We start from the raw sequence: 20,600 nt of genomic DNA, 5'->3' as shown, positions 1-20,600 counted from the left end.
TCTGCAGCATAATCTTCACCGACCCCATTGTAGCCTACTTCTCAACTTCCCATCATGTCTTGCCACTCTCATAATCACACATCATGGGTGATGAATGTTGTGGTTTAGTATATCTGCAAAGGTCCCAGTTGGACAAAAGTCTGAAGCTGTACTATTGTACATTCTAATCTCCAATTTGATATTATATAGTATATAAAGTGGTAAGTGAAATGTACACTTTGAGAAGACAGTTTAGGAAATTATTAAAAACAAAATAATTAAAGACAACAATAATTTTAATAGAGCCTATGAGGGATTTATTCCCTTGAGGTTTATTCCATGAATCATGAAAATGGGGAAACAGTTCCATTGATCACAATGTGGTATGTTATTAAAATACCCCCAGCTGCAAGATAATAGCCAATCAACTTAATGTTTAAAATACCTCATTGATGCAACCTTGATTTGTAATGGAGATTGAAACCCATTATGCTACTCTAATTACAGCAGTTAAAAACTGCTCTAGTTTTTTGAGTTCAATTTCTAAGATTTCCAGATCTTAATATAATTGATAAAATCTTTTGTATAGGATTCTTAGCTCTGTGTTTCATAATATATAACACCTCTTTGTCTATGAACTGATTTATCATGTTATTTTTTTTTCAAAACTGCTGAAAGTGACTGGAGTTCTTGAAACCTAAGACAAAAATCATAGTTCTCTAAGAGCCCACTGGTCCGTAAAAGGCTTTTTTTCATTGAATAGTAGAAATTGAACTTTTTCTGCTTTCCTCCTTGTTTCTTTCCTTTCACCTCATGCTCAATCCATAGATTTTTGCCTAGTTTTCCTCACCTTACGTCATCATAATTTCTGTTCTCCTTTCTTCCGTATCTGTTGCATACCTTGTTTCCTTTCTTCCAAATTTCCCTTCTTTAGGGATGTTTCTGCCTCTGTTACATTAATATCTAGAATTCTGCATAAATGTTCCTGAATCTGTTTCTAGGCTATTTTTTCTTACAATCATAGTTCTAATTCTCAACCTTCTTTTAAAGGTGCTTGCTCCTTATAAATCACAATGTTTGTGAAGACAATTTCACAGTCAATGATTTTGGGCTGGTAGGTGATACAATAAGCAAATGATGTATATGTGATAATATATTGGCTTTTTATAGTATCTTTCATCCAAAATGTTCTAAAGTGCTTTACAAAACATGTGCACAATATATGCAGTACACACATAGTATTTATTTATTTAACACAGCTGCTCCATAGTGATTTTTAAAAGCTTGGTTTTGCTATCTGTGATAGTAAAATAGAGTTACATTCAAAGCTCCTTATGCTGATGCTAAACACCAATTAGTAATAGATTGTGGCCTGATAGGAAAATTGATATTCTAGAGATGATACAAGAAAGATGAGTACAAACTAGATTTGGGTTAGGCTCTAAGGATGTTATTTTGATTGTGGGGAAAGACATCCAGTCATTTCCAAAGAAGGTCAGGATCTTGTTTTACATATCTATGGAATTATTCCATAGATCCACTACTTTGAGTCCACTAATATGGATTTGTGAACTGGCTTCTATCTTTCAGTCTTTCACATAAAATAGTCAAAACTTTATAATACTATACCATTTTATATGAATGTCTAAAAATGAGATTATAGTTATGCACTTTCATTTCTTCCTTACTGAATTGTAGTGATGCTTCCCTCATTTTCCATTATTCTTAATTAAATCCCTTAGTATAAGAATATTAGAATAAGAGGGGAAAGGTTTACCTTGTGTATTCTTATGTTGTGGGTTTGGGATCAAATTGACTTCTAAAAGTGGGTTATTTTCTAGCATAAATATATTAGAAATCCTAACAAATCAGATAATTAATTAAATTAATTTTAACTTTAACCAATCTTTTCTGTTTATTTTCAATGTAGGTATCTAGAGATTTTCTTAAAGATGCAATATATGCACATATATATCCCAGCTTATTTTGTATGTTGTATTCCAGGACATAATGTAGTCATTGGATATAATCTACCATACCAACCTTAATTAGGGCTTTGCTTTTATGGTCATCCCCCCCCCAATGAATTTGTACATTAAAAAAGTACTAATTTTTCTTCTACCAGATGTTGGGTTAGATAAAAATACAGGACAGCACCCCTTTTCTAAGATATTTTTCATCACTGACCCAACATCAAATGTTTGTGGTTATTGGTGAAGCACTCCTGCCATTTTGAGTAATTCCTTAATATTTCAGCACCAAATGACACTTTCATCTTTGATTGTATATCTTGTCCATTATTGTTTCTTCTGGTCTTTGATCTATTGAACAACTGAAAGAGGAGCATAGGATCAAAATCAGCGAATTTTGTGCAGATTTTGTTCTGTTATTTCTCAATGGCTTGGGCCTGAGCTTATGATAGTACAAGCTGAGAACTGCTTTACTATGTGAGGTCTCATCTTGAAATTAACACTGCAAAGAAATTCAATCAAATGGAAAACTACTTTTGGCAGTTTTTAGAAGAAACAAAATAATATACCATTTATGGCATGTAGATAATTTTGCTTTTGAAATAAAAAAACCTTCCTTTTTGTAAGTCACTACTATCAAAAGCTATCACTCCCTTAAGCACAAGCCTGTGCTGATAAATGAGCTGAAGTTGTTGTTGACGAGCAGCTTCCCATTGCATTTGGATTTGGATTAAGGCGTTTGGCTTTGGACTTGTAGATCAAAGTCAATCGCTTTGAAGGGTTAGGTTATCACAATATTATTCTTGTGCAGTTTTGTACAGCTTACAATTTACGTTACCTTATTTTACAAGGATTCTTGATAGAAGCTATGTAGTATTGAAAAATGATTTTCTGGATTTTGTCTTTCCCCACAATGATATGAAACTGGTAAAGAGTATTTTTGTTGTTGCTAGTTTTGGTAACACTTATAAAGTAACAGTCGGTCAAGCTCCTTTTATTGTTAGACTTCTGTATATTGAATCATGGTAACATTTAGTTCTGCTTTAGCAGTTTCACAATAGCACAAGGATAACATTTATAGTAAATGTTTTTAACACTCCATTTGATGTATTGGTAGTCATTGTAGTATTCAAACTACTGAAAAAAATGAAATAATGAATGTAAAACACACACACAAGCTGCTATAATTATGTAACTTGGAGTTGAAAGTTGATCTCCATTTTTGCATTAACCTGCATGTAATTTAACATTCAGAATCAAATTTATGATCTATTTTTTTTAACAATGTACTATGCTTTTGGTTGAATCCTGTTTCTTCAGTGTACCTAGCTTAATTATATCTTCTTTGTAATAAATCACAGAGCTTCCTTATCAATAAATCATCACAAATGCAGGCAAACTATCTCTAAACATAAAATGCATCTACATTGCAAAAGCTATTCCATGTAACAATAGAATAAGAAGGATGCTCAAAGGACACTTACTTGCCCCTTCACTTTGGTCCTTCCTGAGAAAAACAGAGCTTGCTTATATTTGGCCTTATCTCTGTACCAAAAAGATACTAATATTTTCAGAATATTTTATAGTTTATTACTTCTCCCCAAGATTGGAACAAAGATTGTTAATGAAATTTCTCTCCTTTTCTGTCTTCCGATGGGTTTTTTTTTTTCCTCAAAACCTCTGCAGGTAGAACCATAGCAATATATGAAGAGTTTCAAAATAAAAGGATTGACTGAAAGGAATATTTCATAAGGGGTTAATTTCAGTGCTTCTGATTCATACAATTTAGATTGCAGTGTACTTTAGCCTGCCAGTAGTGGTAGCCATGGTTGCTAACATTGTGCAAGGCTACATTGATGAATCAGGAACACAGAAAACACATTGGGACCTATCCATAACTATAAATGGAGGAATAGCTTTTGAAAGCCATCAAACAATACATGTGTCCAGAATTTAGAATACTAAGTTGGTGAGAATGGACATATTACAGTGCAATCATGCAAGGGCTGAATTTATATTTTACAAAGCAGGTATCCTACAAATTCTTTAACAACATCTTGAAATTCTAGATTTGCCAAATCTGCAAGTTCTAAATGAATAACATATTCTGCCTGCAAAGGATCATACCAGTTTCAGGATATACTAAGCTCATGCTTATTACTTCTTGTGGGAGCTGGATTGTTATTTGTTGAAATACATCTGCATTTCTCAGGACTAAGGCATCTTCTAGTTTCTTATGCCTGAGATCACTTGATGTAACTTGTGTTGTGTTTCTTGGGTTTTCTAGATTTCTCTTATAATCATCAGCACCCTCAGGGACTAGAGTATATTTCTTTTGCCTTATCCTAAGCCCAAACACTTGCTGCTACTGTTTATTATGGGTCAGCAGTTGGCAGTACTAAGATTTTGAAGGCGAGAAGGATTGGATACTTTTTTTTCTTCTGTTTACACACTGGTCCCAATATGTATAGAAATGCAACAGTGATGATTTTGTAGGATCAGTGTGCATACAAAGAATTAATTTCTAACTACAGTTTGACTTAATGGTGGAATCATATTCTCTTTCTCTAGAGTAAAACCACTCCTTCTCTCACACACACATCTTACTCTGGCTGTGCAATCAAAACCTCTTCTCTGTTGTCCCAGAACAGGGGTGGGCAATTGTGGCTCTTTTACAACCCAGACTTCAACTCCCAGAGCAGCTTGGGAGTTTATTTATTTATTTATTTATTTGATTTGATTTGATTTATATGCCGCCCTTCTCTGGAGACTCAGGGCGGCTTACAATGCGTTAAGCAATTGAAGTTGAAGTCCACAGGTTGTGAAAGAGCCACAATTGCCCACCCCTGTCCCAGAGCATAAAGACCAAAAGTCACATTCCAAAAAGATGAGGCTACAACAAAAAACTAAATTTAATTTTATTTCCATTTAAATTTAATAAAAAATAAATGTGGTTAATATAATTATTCCCCAGTCATATAGTTTTCTTCTATCATAGTTTTTGAGGCTTCTAGAAAAAGCACTGAAAACTTGCAGGGGTGAAAGTCGACACACAGTCCTGGGGCCTTAATTGTGCATATAACGGACTTCTGATGTCAAATTTTTGATTTTAAGGCTCATCGCTTCTCAGCTAAACCAGAGTGTCAATCAGTATTGATGTATTTATGGGACGCTCTTTAAAAAGAAATTTAGAAAGAATGGAATTCATGTTAGAAAATGAATGCTTGGTCCAGCAGCGAAGATATCATATCACATTACATTTGCACCAGCTTTTTGTCCTATGGCAGCATACTATCTTGGTGTGTTTTTCCAAACATCCAAGTTTGTTTTGTGTTGCTTTTTTCTTATATGGAGTGCCAATTCTTAATATTTTAAATATCTTTTTAATGAAAACCTCAGGAATTAGAATCATCCCGGTATTACTGCAGACTGATACATGTATATTTAGCATCGACTGAAAAGGCCTAAAACCCTTCTTGGGAGAGTTATGAGGTATAACTTTATTGTGGCATAGCAGGAAATAATTCGGAAGGACCAAGTTACCAGAAGGGGTTCAAAAGTTTGTTTTCCCTGAGCCTTTTTATTCTTTGTGTGTGTTGCCTGTTAGAACTGAAGATAATTTTCTGCGCTCCTGCCTTTCACCTTTTTGTACTGACATTGTATAATATGCTTGCACTATTCCCCTGGGCAAACCAAGCATGTAAGAAAAAAAATTGAAGCTTCTTTTTTTTTTTTTTTTGGATAAAAGCACTGTATTAACTTCTGTATATAGAGAGACTAATGGCAAGACAGAACTTGAAATTCTATCTTATGTATAAAAGCATGCACTGAATTACTTGTATGTAGAACATGCTGTAAATGCTGCAGAGTACTGTAAGATCCTACACTTGAAATCACAAATAACAAGCAACTTCATCTTTTAAAACAAAACAACAAAAAAACTAAACCGAAGCTGTGCAATGGATTTTGTGCCTTTTTTAAATCCATGTATGTTAATCCAGACAATCGGAAAAAAAAGCTTGTATACTACCAAAACCTTATTAAAGAATCAAAGGCATAACTTGTGGCAGTGTTTTTTTTATCTCATTTTTCACCAGACCATCACTCTTCTTGTAATGTAGACTTCAAATCCAAATGCAAACTCTCCTGTTAACTCCTTACCTGGCATTAGCATTGTGGAGGATTTTTATTAGTTAAAGAGAGGGATAAATTTTGGATTTAATAGAGAGAAGGATATATCCTGCTCTACTAGCCTAAATTTTACATCTTATTTATCAGCATAAGAGGATAGATTTTCTTGAACTTCCTTCTTTGGACCCTGTATTATGATTTTGCTAATGTTTTCTCCCTTCCTCATTTCTCTGACTTCTTATTGGCCTTGGGACAGAGATAAACCAGTGTAGTAACGTGTCAGCCTAAGAAAACAATTAACGGTTTGATGCTTCTGGAGTAAACTATTCTTTCTAAATGGGGAGGGCAATGAAATGCAATACTAACTAAGGCAGTGGAGAAGAGAGCAACAAGGCATGCCAGGGCATCAAGTTCAATTGTAGCAGGAAATTTATGTTAAGAGTATCTGAGTTTGGTACTAGTGTAAAGGTAAACGTTCTGGTCAAAAGCATAACGAAGATCAAAGTCCATCTTTAACTGCAAATTGCACATTTCTCAAAGATATCTTTGCAATTGAAGACCCCATAGTTATTGATGGAACAATGTTTCCATTTTTGAAAATACGTGTACAGGAATTCCTTATAAATATAATTGCATTCATTTGGACAGTGTTTTTCCTATCAAAGGGTGAGGGGAGTCTCATCTATTAGACTTGGAGGGCCAGAGTCAGGGAGGTTCCTCTTTCAGATATGTGCCCACCTTGTTTCTGTGTTTGGCATCAGTTGTGACCTCAGGATATGACAAAGGAGTGGCAGTTATTATCTGAGAAGTTCTGATAGCTTTCAGAGCCTCTGTGCTGTAGATAATCAGATATGAGATCTTTATGGTTGAGGTGAGGTTCTAGACAGCAGCTGGGTTTGTTGTTGCTACACTGGCCTTCGTGTTGTAAAGTGAACACATATCTGACTGCTGGATTCCATTGCTGGTCTGACAGTTGAATTCCTCAAGCTAATATAAAGCTGCTTCCAGTTAGCATTGAATTTGGGGCTCATCAGGAGTTCATGGTCACCATGACAACCATGAATTTGACCCAAATTATTGACCCAACGCGTGCTGGAGGTCATATGTTAGTTTTTTTTTTAAATCTTGAGATACTTGCAATATGATCAAGGTGGGGGGGCAGTGTCATCAGTCTTTTGTCATGATTGCCTTTTGGTTTACTGCTGCTACTTTTCCCTGCAAGAAGGTAAGACCTGTTAGATCTAACTGCCTTAAGAGACTCTGGGATTTCAGCGAATGTGCACCCTGTTATTTGTTCTTATTTTGCTTTAGAATTATATTACTGAATATTATTCATATCTGATCAAGTAGATTTCAGTAACTACTTAATTCTTTCTCTTTTAAATGTATAAAGTATACTTTAACTATCTTTGCCGGAACTATGACCTCCAAAATATGCGCCAAAATAATTTGAAGCTTACTCAAATGCTGTACAATAAGTTCATTGGTTTCCTTTCTATCAAATCTCTTATGTAACCTATGACCACTCTCATATTATCTGGCAATGAACTCTTCATCCATGTTATATGAAGGTGTACTTTTAATATGATATCTGTGCATCACAGATATGGGGATCTAGTTTTGTAAAAGATCCCTCCCAACCCTCAGTTCCTTTTCAACAGCCACAGGGTTAATCAATTTTTCTGCATCACCATCTTCTTCCCAATTTTTAATGTCAGATTTCCCTTTAGAGTATGCGAAAAAGGATAAAAAATTTTTTAGACATTCCATATCTTCCTGATATAATTGTTTCTAGGGATATTAGAATTCTATTATATTTAAATCTTAAAACTGTCCATCTAACGAAAGATGTTATATATGTATATTCCAAATCATTCATATCTGCTATATGCATTAATATGATTAATTCACCTCCTTTGGTTGATGCCTGATCTATCAAATACTTAGAGCTGCTGGAATGACATATCAGTAATATGACATGAAAAGTATAACTGGAGCAACTGCTTGGAGCATATGCAATGCAGGGCCCACTTTCATAAAGTTTTGTAGAAAGTAGCTGTAAAAGGTTTCTGGCATTAATTCTATAAAAGTGTATCACCTATACATGTGAAAGCACAGATGATCACTTGAAGAATCACAATTACATTAAGCAATTTTTGTTATTGTCTAATTGATGCTTAACAAACTGTACAGTAATCTAGTTCCTATTTCCCATGTAACGCTTGCTTCCTACTCATTTCATGAAATATTCATCAATTTTCAGATAGTTTTTTCTTTTAAATAACAGTATTTCCACTTCAAAATAATGTCATATATGTCTCCCTGGACATCTCTGTTTTTTTCTACAGCTTTCCTTTTATTAAATGACCTTCCTGCTACTATGTGTTGCTAGAAACCATAAAATGTTTATCTTTACTGTGTATATCCTCTTTTTAACTGGTTTTCTTTCTGTTCCAGTTACGTTTTTCTTTTTACAGGATGACCCATGGGCTTTGCTAGTGTATTTACTGAATAATAACCTTTTGCATTGTTACCTCTTAGGAGTGTTAATCAGACATCACACTAGTAGGAGGTGAAGGGCAGGTTTTGTTTTTAGTAGCAGCAGCATCGGATTAGTGGGAGGCAGTTGCCTCTCCTTCCTTCCTATATGTATTAGATCTGGATACTGAAGATGGAATACTGAAAAAGAATGAGGGGGAATTCTACCAGCTGTTCTTCAGGCATCCCAGTAATTACCCTTGGGCTTTAAACCAGGGTATTGATATCATGTGGTAAGGGATTTGCCATTATGATGAATACCAATTTTTTCCTGCAGAATCTTTATTCAAACATAACCTCATTAATTCTTGTTATTTGAGAAAACTGGGGAGGGGCATCCTGTGATTCTTGGTCTCTGCATAATTTTGAAATCCTTGCATAAGTAACATTCACATTCGGGGCAAATGTTTCTCCCTCAGAGAGAGAAAGATATAAGTCCAAGAAAGGGGTGAAAGGAGACAAAGTCCTTCTACTTTCCACTTTGATTCTACTTGCTGCGGGGTCCAAACAGATGCTCCCCCAAGTGGTGTGAAGCTGACAGGAAAGGGTCCCCAGCTCTTGGTCTCCATTCATTTGTGGTTTTAATTCTCCTGGCTAATTTCAGCTATTACAACATTGCTTATATAGTTTTAACATTCTGGATAACCAACTATTTTTGTGTGTCTTTTTCCAGGTATTCCCACTGAAACCTTTTGAAATGAATGGTCTCCCCAGGGTGGTGCCTTTAAATTTGCCTTACCAAGATTTCAAAAGGGATGTATCAGAAAATAGGGAAAGATCCAAAATTCTCCAACGAATAAAAAAAGTGGATTTCTCAAATGTTGTCTTAACTGCCCCTTGTAAACCACCTAATGCTCATCTTCAACTGGCAAATGGCAGATACAAAGAAAAAAGGGAGGAAAAAGAAGAGGAGGAAGAGGAAGAGGATGATGATGATGATGATGAAGAACTTGATAATTTAGGGGAAGAACTTGATTTGCAGAGTGAGACAAGCAGTGAAGTGAGTCAAAAAAGTACTGAGCGTAGTCAGGAAGGTGCTCCATCCACTCTTTTAGCAGATGACCAGAAGGAATCCAAGGGTCGAGCATCAGCTGCCGAAGGAGACTTGGAACTTGAGGAAGGCTCAAAAACATTAGTTCTTTTTTCACCAGGTGACCTGAAAAAGTCTCCTGTGAATACAGACTTGGCTCCTGATGCTGATCTTGGAACTCTTGCTGCACTGACTCCTCAAAGTGAGAAACCTCAGCCTATGGGAAGCCAGCTTGATGTATCTGAGCCAGGAACATTGTCTTCCATCCTCAAGTCTGAACCAAAGCCTCCTATGTCTGTGGCCACAACCTCCTCCCCTTTTACTAAAGTTGAACGCACATTTGTCCATATTGCCGAAAAGACACATCTAAACATCATGTCTTCCAGTGGCCAGCTTATGAGGCACGAGGAATACTCTAATACAGGGCAGTTTGAAGAGGTAATCGTTGAGGAAGAATTAGAGGAAAATCAGGTACTGATAGAAAATGGGAGTGTGAATTCAGCCTTGGAAGGGGGAGAAATGGAAAGTTGTGCTTTCTCAGTGAATCATATTGAAACCACCTCTGAAGCTGCAGGGGAACTGGTATTCCTGAATGGTGTTAAAATGGGAGAAGAAGAGGAGCTAGAACTTAAGGGCAAACTTATTCCCGAGTCAGATGTGGAAGAAGATAGTAAGTTAATTTCAGAAGAACCTGGCCTTGATAATAAAACCCTTGCAAATGAATCCCTTAGACAAGCAGAGTTGCTTCCACATATTCTAGCAGAAACTTCCAAAAAGCCACTGAATGTAAGGTATAGAAGCCGGATTCCTGTCTTGCTGTCTGAAGAAGACACTGGATCAGATGTTTCAGCTTCACACTCTGGCAAAGAAAGGCTATACAAGAGACTGAAACAGCAGGATTTGGCCCGCCTGGTGATGGAGAAAAGGCAAAGCCATCTGTTCAGGTTAGCTTCTGGAGCTTCATCTTCTGCTTCCTCTAGTGATGAGAGGCAGCGGGTTTCAGAAACCTTGTCGGCCACTGGTTCTGAGGAAGATACTCATGATTCAGATGATTTCACCCCAAGGAAGATTGGAAATCAGGAGAGAATTTCCCTGGTAAAGATGGAGGAGAGAAGTTTAAATATAAGGAGCAGAATCCCTCGCCCCATTGTACCTGTAAAGCCACCTGTGATAGAACTAAAATATGGGAGCCCTTCCGCCCTTCCGCCAGCAGCACCAAGTAGAAGTACCGGTGATGCAGCTGGGTCCATAAGGTATGTGGTACTTCTTTCTGATTCAGCAAGCAGTCGGATTTAGAGTTACTTTTGTCCTTGCTGTCTCCTCAGCTCCTTCTTTATATTTACCCAACCTATCCACTAGACTGTAATCGACCATTTTTTCCCAGATTAATCATGCTATGATGTTAGACAATAATTTTAAAATAGGCTGCCTACAGAGCCTTCCCAAACATCCCATGGCTTTGCCTTCAAAATTAGATGGAAGTTGGTATTTTTGCATTTAAAAGAGACTCCATTGGGGTCATGGAAACTTTTTAAAACCAGATTGGAACACAAAAAAATTCTACAGGGGTATTTAGAAATAAAAGATATAAAAAGGACATTTTAGGCAGGAATCACAACTGAAGGAGTAAGCCTATTTTATGGCCTCTTAGTTTAGTATTCCCTACTGGAGATTTTTTCAACTTAATATTGTATACTAGACGTTCCTATTTATAAGGTTGGAGATAACAATTCTGACATATGTATCAACTGTCTATGACTTTTATTATCTTAGCTACAAGTTACGTAGTTACATAGCTGCATCTAGATTCTCTAATGTTTACTTTCCTTGCAGGTAGTCCTCAACTTACAACTGGTCATTTAACTACCAGCTGAAGTTACTGTAGCCTCAGATGGGATGTTTTACATCCTATAAAATGCCATGGTGCATCCACTCCCAATCACATGACCACAATTCAGGCACTTGGCAACCTTTTCACAATTATGATTAGTTTCCAAGCACCCTGCGATCATGTGATCACCATTTACAATATTTTCGATTGGCTTCCCCAGAAAGTCAATGGGGAAGCCTGCAGGGAAGGTTGCAAGTTGTTGCTGCCTGCTGAGAGGACTCTCTCTCATCTTGGAGACTGGCTGAAAGAGATGCCTGCCAAATGGAGCTTAGCCCCCTCTGCTGGGCTGTAGAAACAAGGAAAGAAAAATCTATTTCTTGTTCATTTAATGTGTATCCTGTCTTTCCTCCAAATAATATATACTGTACAAGGCAATGAATTAGAAAATAAACACAAAATATCATTTAAATACTTCAATAAAAGAAACCAGTATCTTAACGGAAATTCTCTACCTTTAAATGCTCACTCAGTATGTAGTGTTTGCTTCTTTAACAGAAGTGGCTTATATGCTTGGTTTATGTGACTTTCAGCAAAGGTGATGCTGTTCCTGCAAATACATAACCTGCATCTCACCTCTACCATGCAAATAACATCTTGGCTGAAGCAAACACTGTATAAACATGTCCAAATATGGGTATCCACAGAGAAGGCAAGAATGACAAAATATGCATAACCATGTCACAGTGCAAATGTGAGTCACACACTAAAAATAGGCATTAGGATCAGGGGTGGGTTCTACTTACCTCTGCTATCGGTTTGCAACGGGAGTATGCATGCGCGCAGAAGCTTCATGCGCGCATGCATGCTTCTGCGCATGTGCAGATCGTTCATGATGACCCCCGGGTGATAACTGACCTTGTCCTCTTCTTTGTTGTGGCATGTGGTAGCACTTGGCCACCATATGTTTCTTTTTAACCTGTTACAGACTATTAGTTTCTATCATATGTTGTAAATTTTTAGAGTAAGATACTTGTGGTGACCTGGTTACAAAAAAAAAACGTTGTGCTTTCCCCTTCTTTTCTTCTTGCAGGATTCAGGGGCAAAGGCCATTTGTGAACATATCTGGTGATCCCCGGATGAAAGCTACCCCAACTCCTGCTACCCCTTCCATGAAGAGCAGCCCAAGGAAAGCCTCCCATCTTCCAGCTAGAAGCCCTGTTCTCCCTCCACGAAACCTCAGTGCTTCCCCCAAAGGCCAATCCCTATCCAGAAAGGAAAGCCCATCACCATCTCGACCGCATAGGCCTGGGACTACATTTCCTCCATGGGCTCAGTCTTCTCCCAAAGCTCCATCCAGGGCTCAGGCTATAGGCCTATTGGGAGATATTCCTGTGTCACCAGGTATGCTCAGAAAAGGACCAAAAGGGAAAACCCATACTCCAGGAACCAAAGGAAAACAGGTATTCCAAGAAGGCAAGTCTACTGCTAGATAATGATCTGCTGCTGCCAGTCCATTAGACCTACCGACCTACCATCTTGCCAGGCTGGAAAAACCTCTGCGTATAATATACACTCGAGATGCCGCAGCACAGCCTTATGTGTCGGAAATATATGCATATAGCAGCTAGTTGTACTTCAGTGCTTCACTTGCCCACACATGCCCATGCCGTCTCAATCCCAGCTCTCTCTCTGGCTGAGAGCCTCCTGGCCAGCTCATGCTTGCTTTTGCCGGTCACCAAGCAACAACTCAGGCAGCCTGCCTAGTGCCTGATATTCTTTCCTTCATCCTCATTTCTTTAGTTTCTCGGTTAGCAACACTACAGAACCCTGAGAGATTGCTAGGAGAGATGGCTTTTTATAGCACACATCAGCCCCAGTCAGTGGAGAAATTAAAAGGGCTGCACAGAACCTGAAAGAGAAATCTCGGCATGAGCTTCTCGGTGGTCTAGATGTATTGATGTCCCTGTTTGGCATCCACTCTCTCTCTGAGCCTGCTTTTGTGTAGCTCTGGCAATGCTGGTGTATTAATAGAAAGAAAGTCACAATCAGACCCCTTAATTGCTATCCTGCCTATAGTTATATGAAGAGTCAATAACAGCCAAGGGGAGAGAAGCTGTACCTTTGCAGCTTCTTTTGGATGCATAGCATCCCGTAGCAGCAGTCCTCAGAAGGCTGCTAAAGAGAAGTGTTAGGTTTATTGAGACAACCTGTTCCAGATTGCTCTGAAGTAGAGAGGCATCAGTTTTTCCCCTTCGGCATTATGTCCATAAGCTAATATCCACCAGAAGTAGTGTTTTGTGTAAAGGCAGCAGTGAAAGGTTCTCAGGGAGCTCTACATGATCTCTTTATTGGTAAAAACAGTGCAAAAGTGCAAAGAAAAGAGCTAAAGCCTAAATAATGACCTAGGGAACCAATAGGGCTCCACTCTATGGTATTTTTTTCAAAATCCAAATATAAGGCATTTTAAAACATGGACTGCCTCTCCTTCTAGGATATGTTGGACATGCAGTTTTTAATTTTTATGTTTTTTTTTTAAAACAGGCTTTCCATTTCTAAATGCCTTGCAATGATAGTACCTGCTTATTCTAGAAATTCAGCTGCCAGACAATCATTGGTGTTTGGCACCTCTCAAATTATTTGGTTTTCAACCTGGCGCTTGATAAATCCCGATAAAGCTTTTGAAGCTGGCTAATTTGGGGGATACCCCTCCCTTCATGGTACCCCCTCCCTTCTGTGCGCTGGCCTGAAAAGTTATATGAACTTGCCATTATGATCAGGAAACACATTATAACTAAGTACTTATATCTAAGAATCTAGCTTTAGATATGGAGACTTGCAAAAAAAAAAAAGGAAATATATGAATGCTTGGCTCTTGTAATAGTACTGAATAATATTCTCCCACCATCTATGTGAATCTGTAAATTGCAATGATAAAAAGTAAGAAGTGAAGGATTTGAGCAGATCAGGCTAATTTATTATTAATTCTAGATATTCTTGTTTTCTTTTCACCTTTCAACTGTCAAGCAGAGCTATATGAAGTATGAATGGAATTTGTTTCCATTCATTTCTTTAAACTAATTTTTTGATGCTGTGTAAACTTAATAAAATGACACTTGCAACTTCTTAGTAAGAGATAAATAGATTCTGGCTATTCAATATTACTACTTTTCTTGGTGGGAATTTGGGACTCGATTGGCAGTTAAAGGAAAATATCTGTGATAATTATTTTATCAATAGATAATCAAGGCCCAAGATTACCAGTGAATGTTCTTGCATCAAAGAGATGTTGACTATTTTTGATATTGTATTAGAAGGTGACCTTAAAAAAAGATAATATACTGTTAATCTCATGCCCATCTTTTCAACGGAGGATAATTTGAGAATGTCTAGAATACCCTATTTAATCAATAGAATAATTGTTATGACATACACCTGAGGAACCATGGGGCTTGTGGTTCTATGAGAGGATTATTAAGGCTTAGAGCAGAATTCCAGGACAGGGCTAAGAGCATAGAATAACAGAGTTGGAAGGGACCTTGGAGGTCTTCTAGTCCAACCCCCTGCCCAGGCAGGAAACCCTGCCCACCACTTCAGACAATGGTTATCCAACATCTTTTTTAAAATTCCCAGTGCTGGAGGCAAGTTGTTCCACTGATTAATTGTTCTAACTGTCAAGAAATTTCTCCTTAGTTCTAAATTGCTTCTCTCCTTGATTAATTTCCACCCATTGCTTCTTGTTCTACCCTCAGGTGCTTTGGAGAATAGCTTGACTCCCTCTTCTTTGTGGCAACCCCTGAGATATTGGAATATATTGGAATATATAGCAATATAAGCCACAAGTCTTTGTTTTGGTAAGATCATGTTGATGAAACAACAAAGAAACAACAATAGAAACAACTCAGATTATTTTTTTGATACATTAGTTGGTACTACAGTGTGATTTTAGTTGAGACACAATTGCAATGAGGTTTTGATAAGAAACACTATGATTTTACAATATTTCTTTCCTTTTTAATATATATCTATGTTTTTCCTTTTGCCTCATAACATCCAGACTTTTCTGTTCTGCAACTCTAGGAACCCATAGTAAGCAAGAGCCTCCCAGTCATACTTCAGGCTATTCCTAGCTTCCAAGGCCACAAGGGTGATAGTGTTTGTCATGCCTCTTTGAATAATTTCTGCTTTTTATTTCTTTGTTTGTTTAAATGTTTACACAAATAATTCTATCCTCCCCATTTCTTTCATTAACTTTCCCACCTGCCCTCATTAAAAACCTCTTTTCTCAGTCCTCCACTAGATATTCTCACATCCTAGTGGAAAGGGGCTGAGTTTCGTGGCAGAACACACGTCTTGCATATTGTTGTTGTTGTTGTTAGTCACAAAGTTGTGTCTGACCCATTGTGACCCCATGGACAACATTCCTCCAGGCCTTCCTGTCCTCTACCAACCCCCAGAGTCCATTTAAGCTCACGCCTAATGCTTCAGTGACTCCATCCAGCCACCTCATTCTCTGTTGTCCCCTTCTTCTTTTGCCCTCAATCGTTCCCAACATTAGGCTCTTCTCCAGTGAGTCCTTCCTTCTCATTAGGTGGTCAAAGTATTTGAGTTTCATCTTCAGAATCTGGCCTTCTAAAGAGCAGTCAGGTTGATCTCCTCTAGGACTGATCGGTTTGATTGCCTTGCAGTCCAAGGGACTCGGAGGAATCTTCTCCAGCACCATAGTTCAAAGGCCTCAATTCTTTGATGCTCAGCCTTTCTTATGGTCCAACTTTCACAGCCATACATTGTAACTGGGAAAACCATAGCCTTGAGTATACGCACCTTTGTTGGCAGGGTGATGTCTGCTTTTTAGTATGCTGTCTAGGTTTGCCATAGCTTTCCTCCCCAGGATGAAGCGTCTTTTAATTTCTTGGCTGTAGTCCCCATCTGCGGTGATCTTGGAGTCCAGGAAAATAAAATCTGTCACTACCTCCATTTCTTCCTCATCTATTTGCCAGGAATCAAGAGGCATGATTTTAGTTTTCTTAATATAGATTAAGTCTTGCATATAGATAGGCCCAATCTACTTGAATGAAGTTTTTTTTACTTGAATGTATTCGAGAGATAGAAAAGAGTAAGATCCCTGACTGGGACCCAGCATGACCCTTGTGAATCTGGATGAATATTAATGGTAGATGGACAAATGATCTTATTTGCAGGATGCCTAGATATATCTGAAAAAGCAGGAAAGTAGTGAGCATCTCGTGAGCCATAAGAACATCTAATCTAACCTGGTTTTTTTCCTTGGTAATAAACAAGACTGCCTTAGAATCTGGCCAGACTTTGCCAGTTGGGAACCACTGATAGAAGCTGAATTAGTGGATTTCATCCAGGATTTGAGGGGACAATTATAAATAATATAATAATTATATTATTTATAATATAGTCATCAGTAGCCCCCTTTGAGATGTAGGAGCATTTAAATTATAAAGCTTATGTTGATAGAATTTATTATTCTGACAGCTATTTGAGATTAATATTATTGAATATCTTATATATATGTTGGGATTTGTATCTGAAGAGAAGACTGGGCCATTTTATTGAGCTTGGCCATATTGCTCTCCAAAGACATTGTTAGGCATAGAACATCTTGGCCTATTCAATTCTAGACCTCACATGTAAAATAGGGATGTGCCAATAGCATTGGAAAATAGCTGTCAATCATCTTGGTCATCCTTTGTGCTTGGTAGTAAAAGAATAAAAAGTGGGAAGCCTAAAAGTGCTATCTACAACATTGATTGATTACTTCAAGAGACTCACTACTTTAAACCTTTGTTTTTATATAAGCAAAGAATGATGGGGCAAGAATATCATGACCCAGTCCATCATTCCTCCTTTTATGTTTATTTGTTTTTTTTAAAAAAAAAAAACATACATACATTGGCTTCACTCACATATTGTGCTAAGTCATAATATGGTTTGCTTGTTTGTGTTACTTCTGTGAACCCAGCCACTAAGGTCAGTGAACAATAATTTGTTGTTCAGCACAATATATGAAACCAGCCAACCGATATATGCACTCATTCATCTGTGAAAGCCTGAATCCTTCCCATCAATTCAGAAACTTAGATTTTATTCAAGAAAAAATGAATAGGTATAAACTCTTCTCTGCGTCTGGGCCAGCTAATTCTTATCCCAAAATCAAGATGCTATGTAAACATTAGGTACAAATCTGAGCACAAGCCTGGACAAAGGAGGCTTTTTCCTTCCCCTTCTGGTCAGTTTTTCAGAATGTTATCCCTGTGATTTTTTTGACCATATGAGAAATGGGATGTGGCGTATAGAAGGTTCCTGTATATGTTCCCGATTCCAGTAAGAAAAACAGTTCAAAAAGAAACTGTTTTAGCCTAAAAACAGAATTAGCAGTCTTTCTCACCCTCTTCCTCTTCCTCCTCCTCCCCCTCCCCCTCCTCCTCTGTACCCCAAATGTAGAAAGGGAAGAAAGACCTGCACATTACTTTTTGCTTGAACCTGTGGCTGTAAGTTCTTGGACATAGAACATTTTGACATATTATGTCCTAGACCTCACGATGTAGGAGGCAGGGAGGCATTCAGTCTACTCATACACAGCCACAATTCAGTCCTGCCCTCCTCCATGCAATAGAATAATAATATTACTTTCTGGTTTAATCCAGAATTAATAGCTATTCTGTCTAGAGATGCCCGTGGTCAAGCATTACTCATTGTAAATGAAATAGTTACTGTTTAGGAGACCTAAATTATTTTAATTGGGTGATATGTGGTAAGCAGATCTGTTCTATTGGTATACAACTCTAATTCTTAAATATGTCATATATCAGTGTATATGTATAGCAATACTGGAAGAGCAAGAAAGTTTTAATCTGCCCTCCAAATAGTATTAGTGTTGGGCACAAACATGTTATACCTCTTGGCACATAAAAAGAAACGAAGTACAGAATCAATAGCATGTACTGTATGCTGTAAATATAATTATCGTGCAGGATGAGGAACTGTGGGAATCAATATTCCTCTAAGACATTTGTACATATTTACTTGAATATGTATCAAGCATAAATGTTGATCATGGGCAGAAAAAAGGCAGCATAGAGACAAATAATATTACTTTCATTTGCAACAAATAATATTGCTGTTGTAGCAGCAAGCCTGAGCTGTATTCAGCTTTAGTCCTTGGTGGTGATTGAGACAGCTGTGAATCTTGATGGAACGAGTGCTTTGTTTCAGAGATCCAAATAATACTCCATCAGGACTATTATCAAAACTCCAGGTCAAAAACGAGATTTCATGGATTGCTAGTTGCTCATGTTACCTATGGTGCCATGCAATACGGTAAGCAAGCATCACTCTAAAGCAGTGGTGGGATTCAAGTAATTTAACAACCGGTTCTCTGCCCTAATGATTTCTTCCAACAACCAGTTTGCCAAACTACTCAGAAAGTTAACAACCGGTTCTCCCGAAGTGGTGCGAACTGGTTGAATCCCACCACTGCTCTAAAGTAAAAAAAGCACTTATATTTCTTCTTAGGGTTACAGATTGTTACATCTACAGTACTTCATTGTGTCCTTTGAATCCTGAATACTGTTTTTTTTTTATGTCCTCAAGAATTCATAGTTCCTTCATATTTCCTTTTATAGTATTTTGCTTATAATTGCTGACTCTGATATTTTTTTTTTGCCCAGAACCTGAACATATGAGACAGCTCCAATTAATCTATTTCCTTAACATCATAGTACATTATGCATTCAGCCCATTCATTTTTCAGAGCTAGTACAATGATATTAATTACAGAGGACAAGCTGTGATTATTGCTCCTAAGTACTTGTATTTTAGACCTGTTGATTGATGCTACACTTTTCTATTACATTTATAATAAATTAAATTGGTATATTAACTAGGGATGGTGGGATCCCTGTTAATGTTATCTACACAGGTTTATAGTGCAGCCTCATTTTTTACACTATTTAGTGCATTTCTAGCCTGGCTTTTGGGACCAAGTCTTTGCCAGGTAACCTATATTACAAGTGCATGTTTTTTTTAAATGAACAGATATAATAGATCAAACATGCATACATGAATAATTCTGGTATTAATAAAATGATTGGCAGGTTTTTTAAAAAAAAATATTTGTGCCCGCCTCAGTTCTTCAAACCATCTCCAGCTCCCAAACCTATTTCTGTCTTTTCTTTCTAATTATTCAGTGAGAGCAGCAGGAACAGAAATTCTTCCTCTTGCTATGCTTGCTCACTTCCTTTCCTGTTGTGCTAATTAAAAATGGGGAGTGTCTTCTGCAGATTCAGTTGGGATGATTTTTGGGAGTCAGGAAGGGAAGTAGAATTGGGAGAGGGAGAGAGGGGAAATCAGGAAATGCGGGCTACAAGATGAATAAGTAAAGTAAAAGGACTTTGAAAACAAGGTGCTTGTCTGAGGAGGCTTTCAGGCTTCAGCACCTCCACAGACCTCACATTTTTACTGTAACCCAGTCAGATCTTTGCCATTTGATTATTGTGTGAATCAGCATGAACAATCGGGCTAGATTTGGTTGGGCATTATCTGGCTAAGACTAGCATCTTTAATATACTGCTTGCTTTAAGGCCCCAGTCATCTGATTATGAACTCATTCTTCCCATCTATTTCAACAGCAGATTAAGAACCAACTTCGTGTCCTAGGAAGACCTTGTGAGAATTAAATATAAATAGCATAGTTTTTATTGAGATTTCCATTAAAATTAATTTCTATAACAATTTAAGCAAAACACACAGATATATTCTTTATATTACCTTTTAAACAATATAACATTGAGTGTTTCTGTTCAGAACTCCAGGTACCCTGACCCATTTCCCCTCATTTTCCACTATCTGTTTCAACAAATCAGCCAGCCTGGACATCCTTCATTGTTGTTATCGTTTTCCTTCCCCCATTATAGTATTTTCTTTTGCACTTCTGTTTCCTTGTTGTGTATGGGTGATGCTTTAGTTTCATAAGCAACAGTGTTGATCAAAAGAAATGGGAAGAACACTTCACCATAATACAATTATGGTGGATGGGTGGTAGTGGATGGGGGGTGACAAGTGTTTTGAAAAGTAATTACTGGGTAATGAAGCT

General features: G+C 37.5%; 1 protein-coding gene across 3 annotated transcripts in view; it reads left to right on the top strand.

Moving 5' to 3' along the window:
* The window catches only part of TTBK1 (tau tubulin kinase 1), a 94,728-nt gene extending 81,622 nt beyond the window's left edge, over positions 1–13,106 (top strand). For all 3 annotated transcript variants that reach the window (XM_034427614.3, XM_087887809.1, XM_034427615.3), the window contains 2 exons: positions 9,292–10,901; positions 12,570–13,106. In XM_034427614.3, coding sequence (XP_034283505.2) covers positions 9,292–10,901; positions 12,570–12,972 — 2,013 coding nt within the window. In that variant the 3' untranslated portion in view covers positions 12,973–13,106. The remainder of the gene's footprint in view (positions 1–9,291; positions 10,902–12,569) is intronic.
* The last annotated feature ends 7,494 nt before the right edge of the window (positions 13,107–20,600 follow it).

This window comes from Pantherophis guttatus, chromosome 1 (genome assembly GCF_059756535.1).
Source record: "Pantherophis guttatus breed Tessera chromosome 1, ASM5975653v1, whole genome shotgun sequence".
NCBI lineage: Eukaryota > Metazoa > Chordata > Lepidosauria > Squamata > Colubridae > Pantherophis > Pantherophis guttatus.
This window is presented reverse-complemented; position numbering and strand designations above follow the sequence as displayed.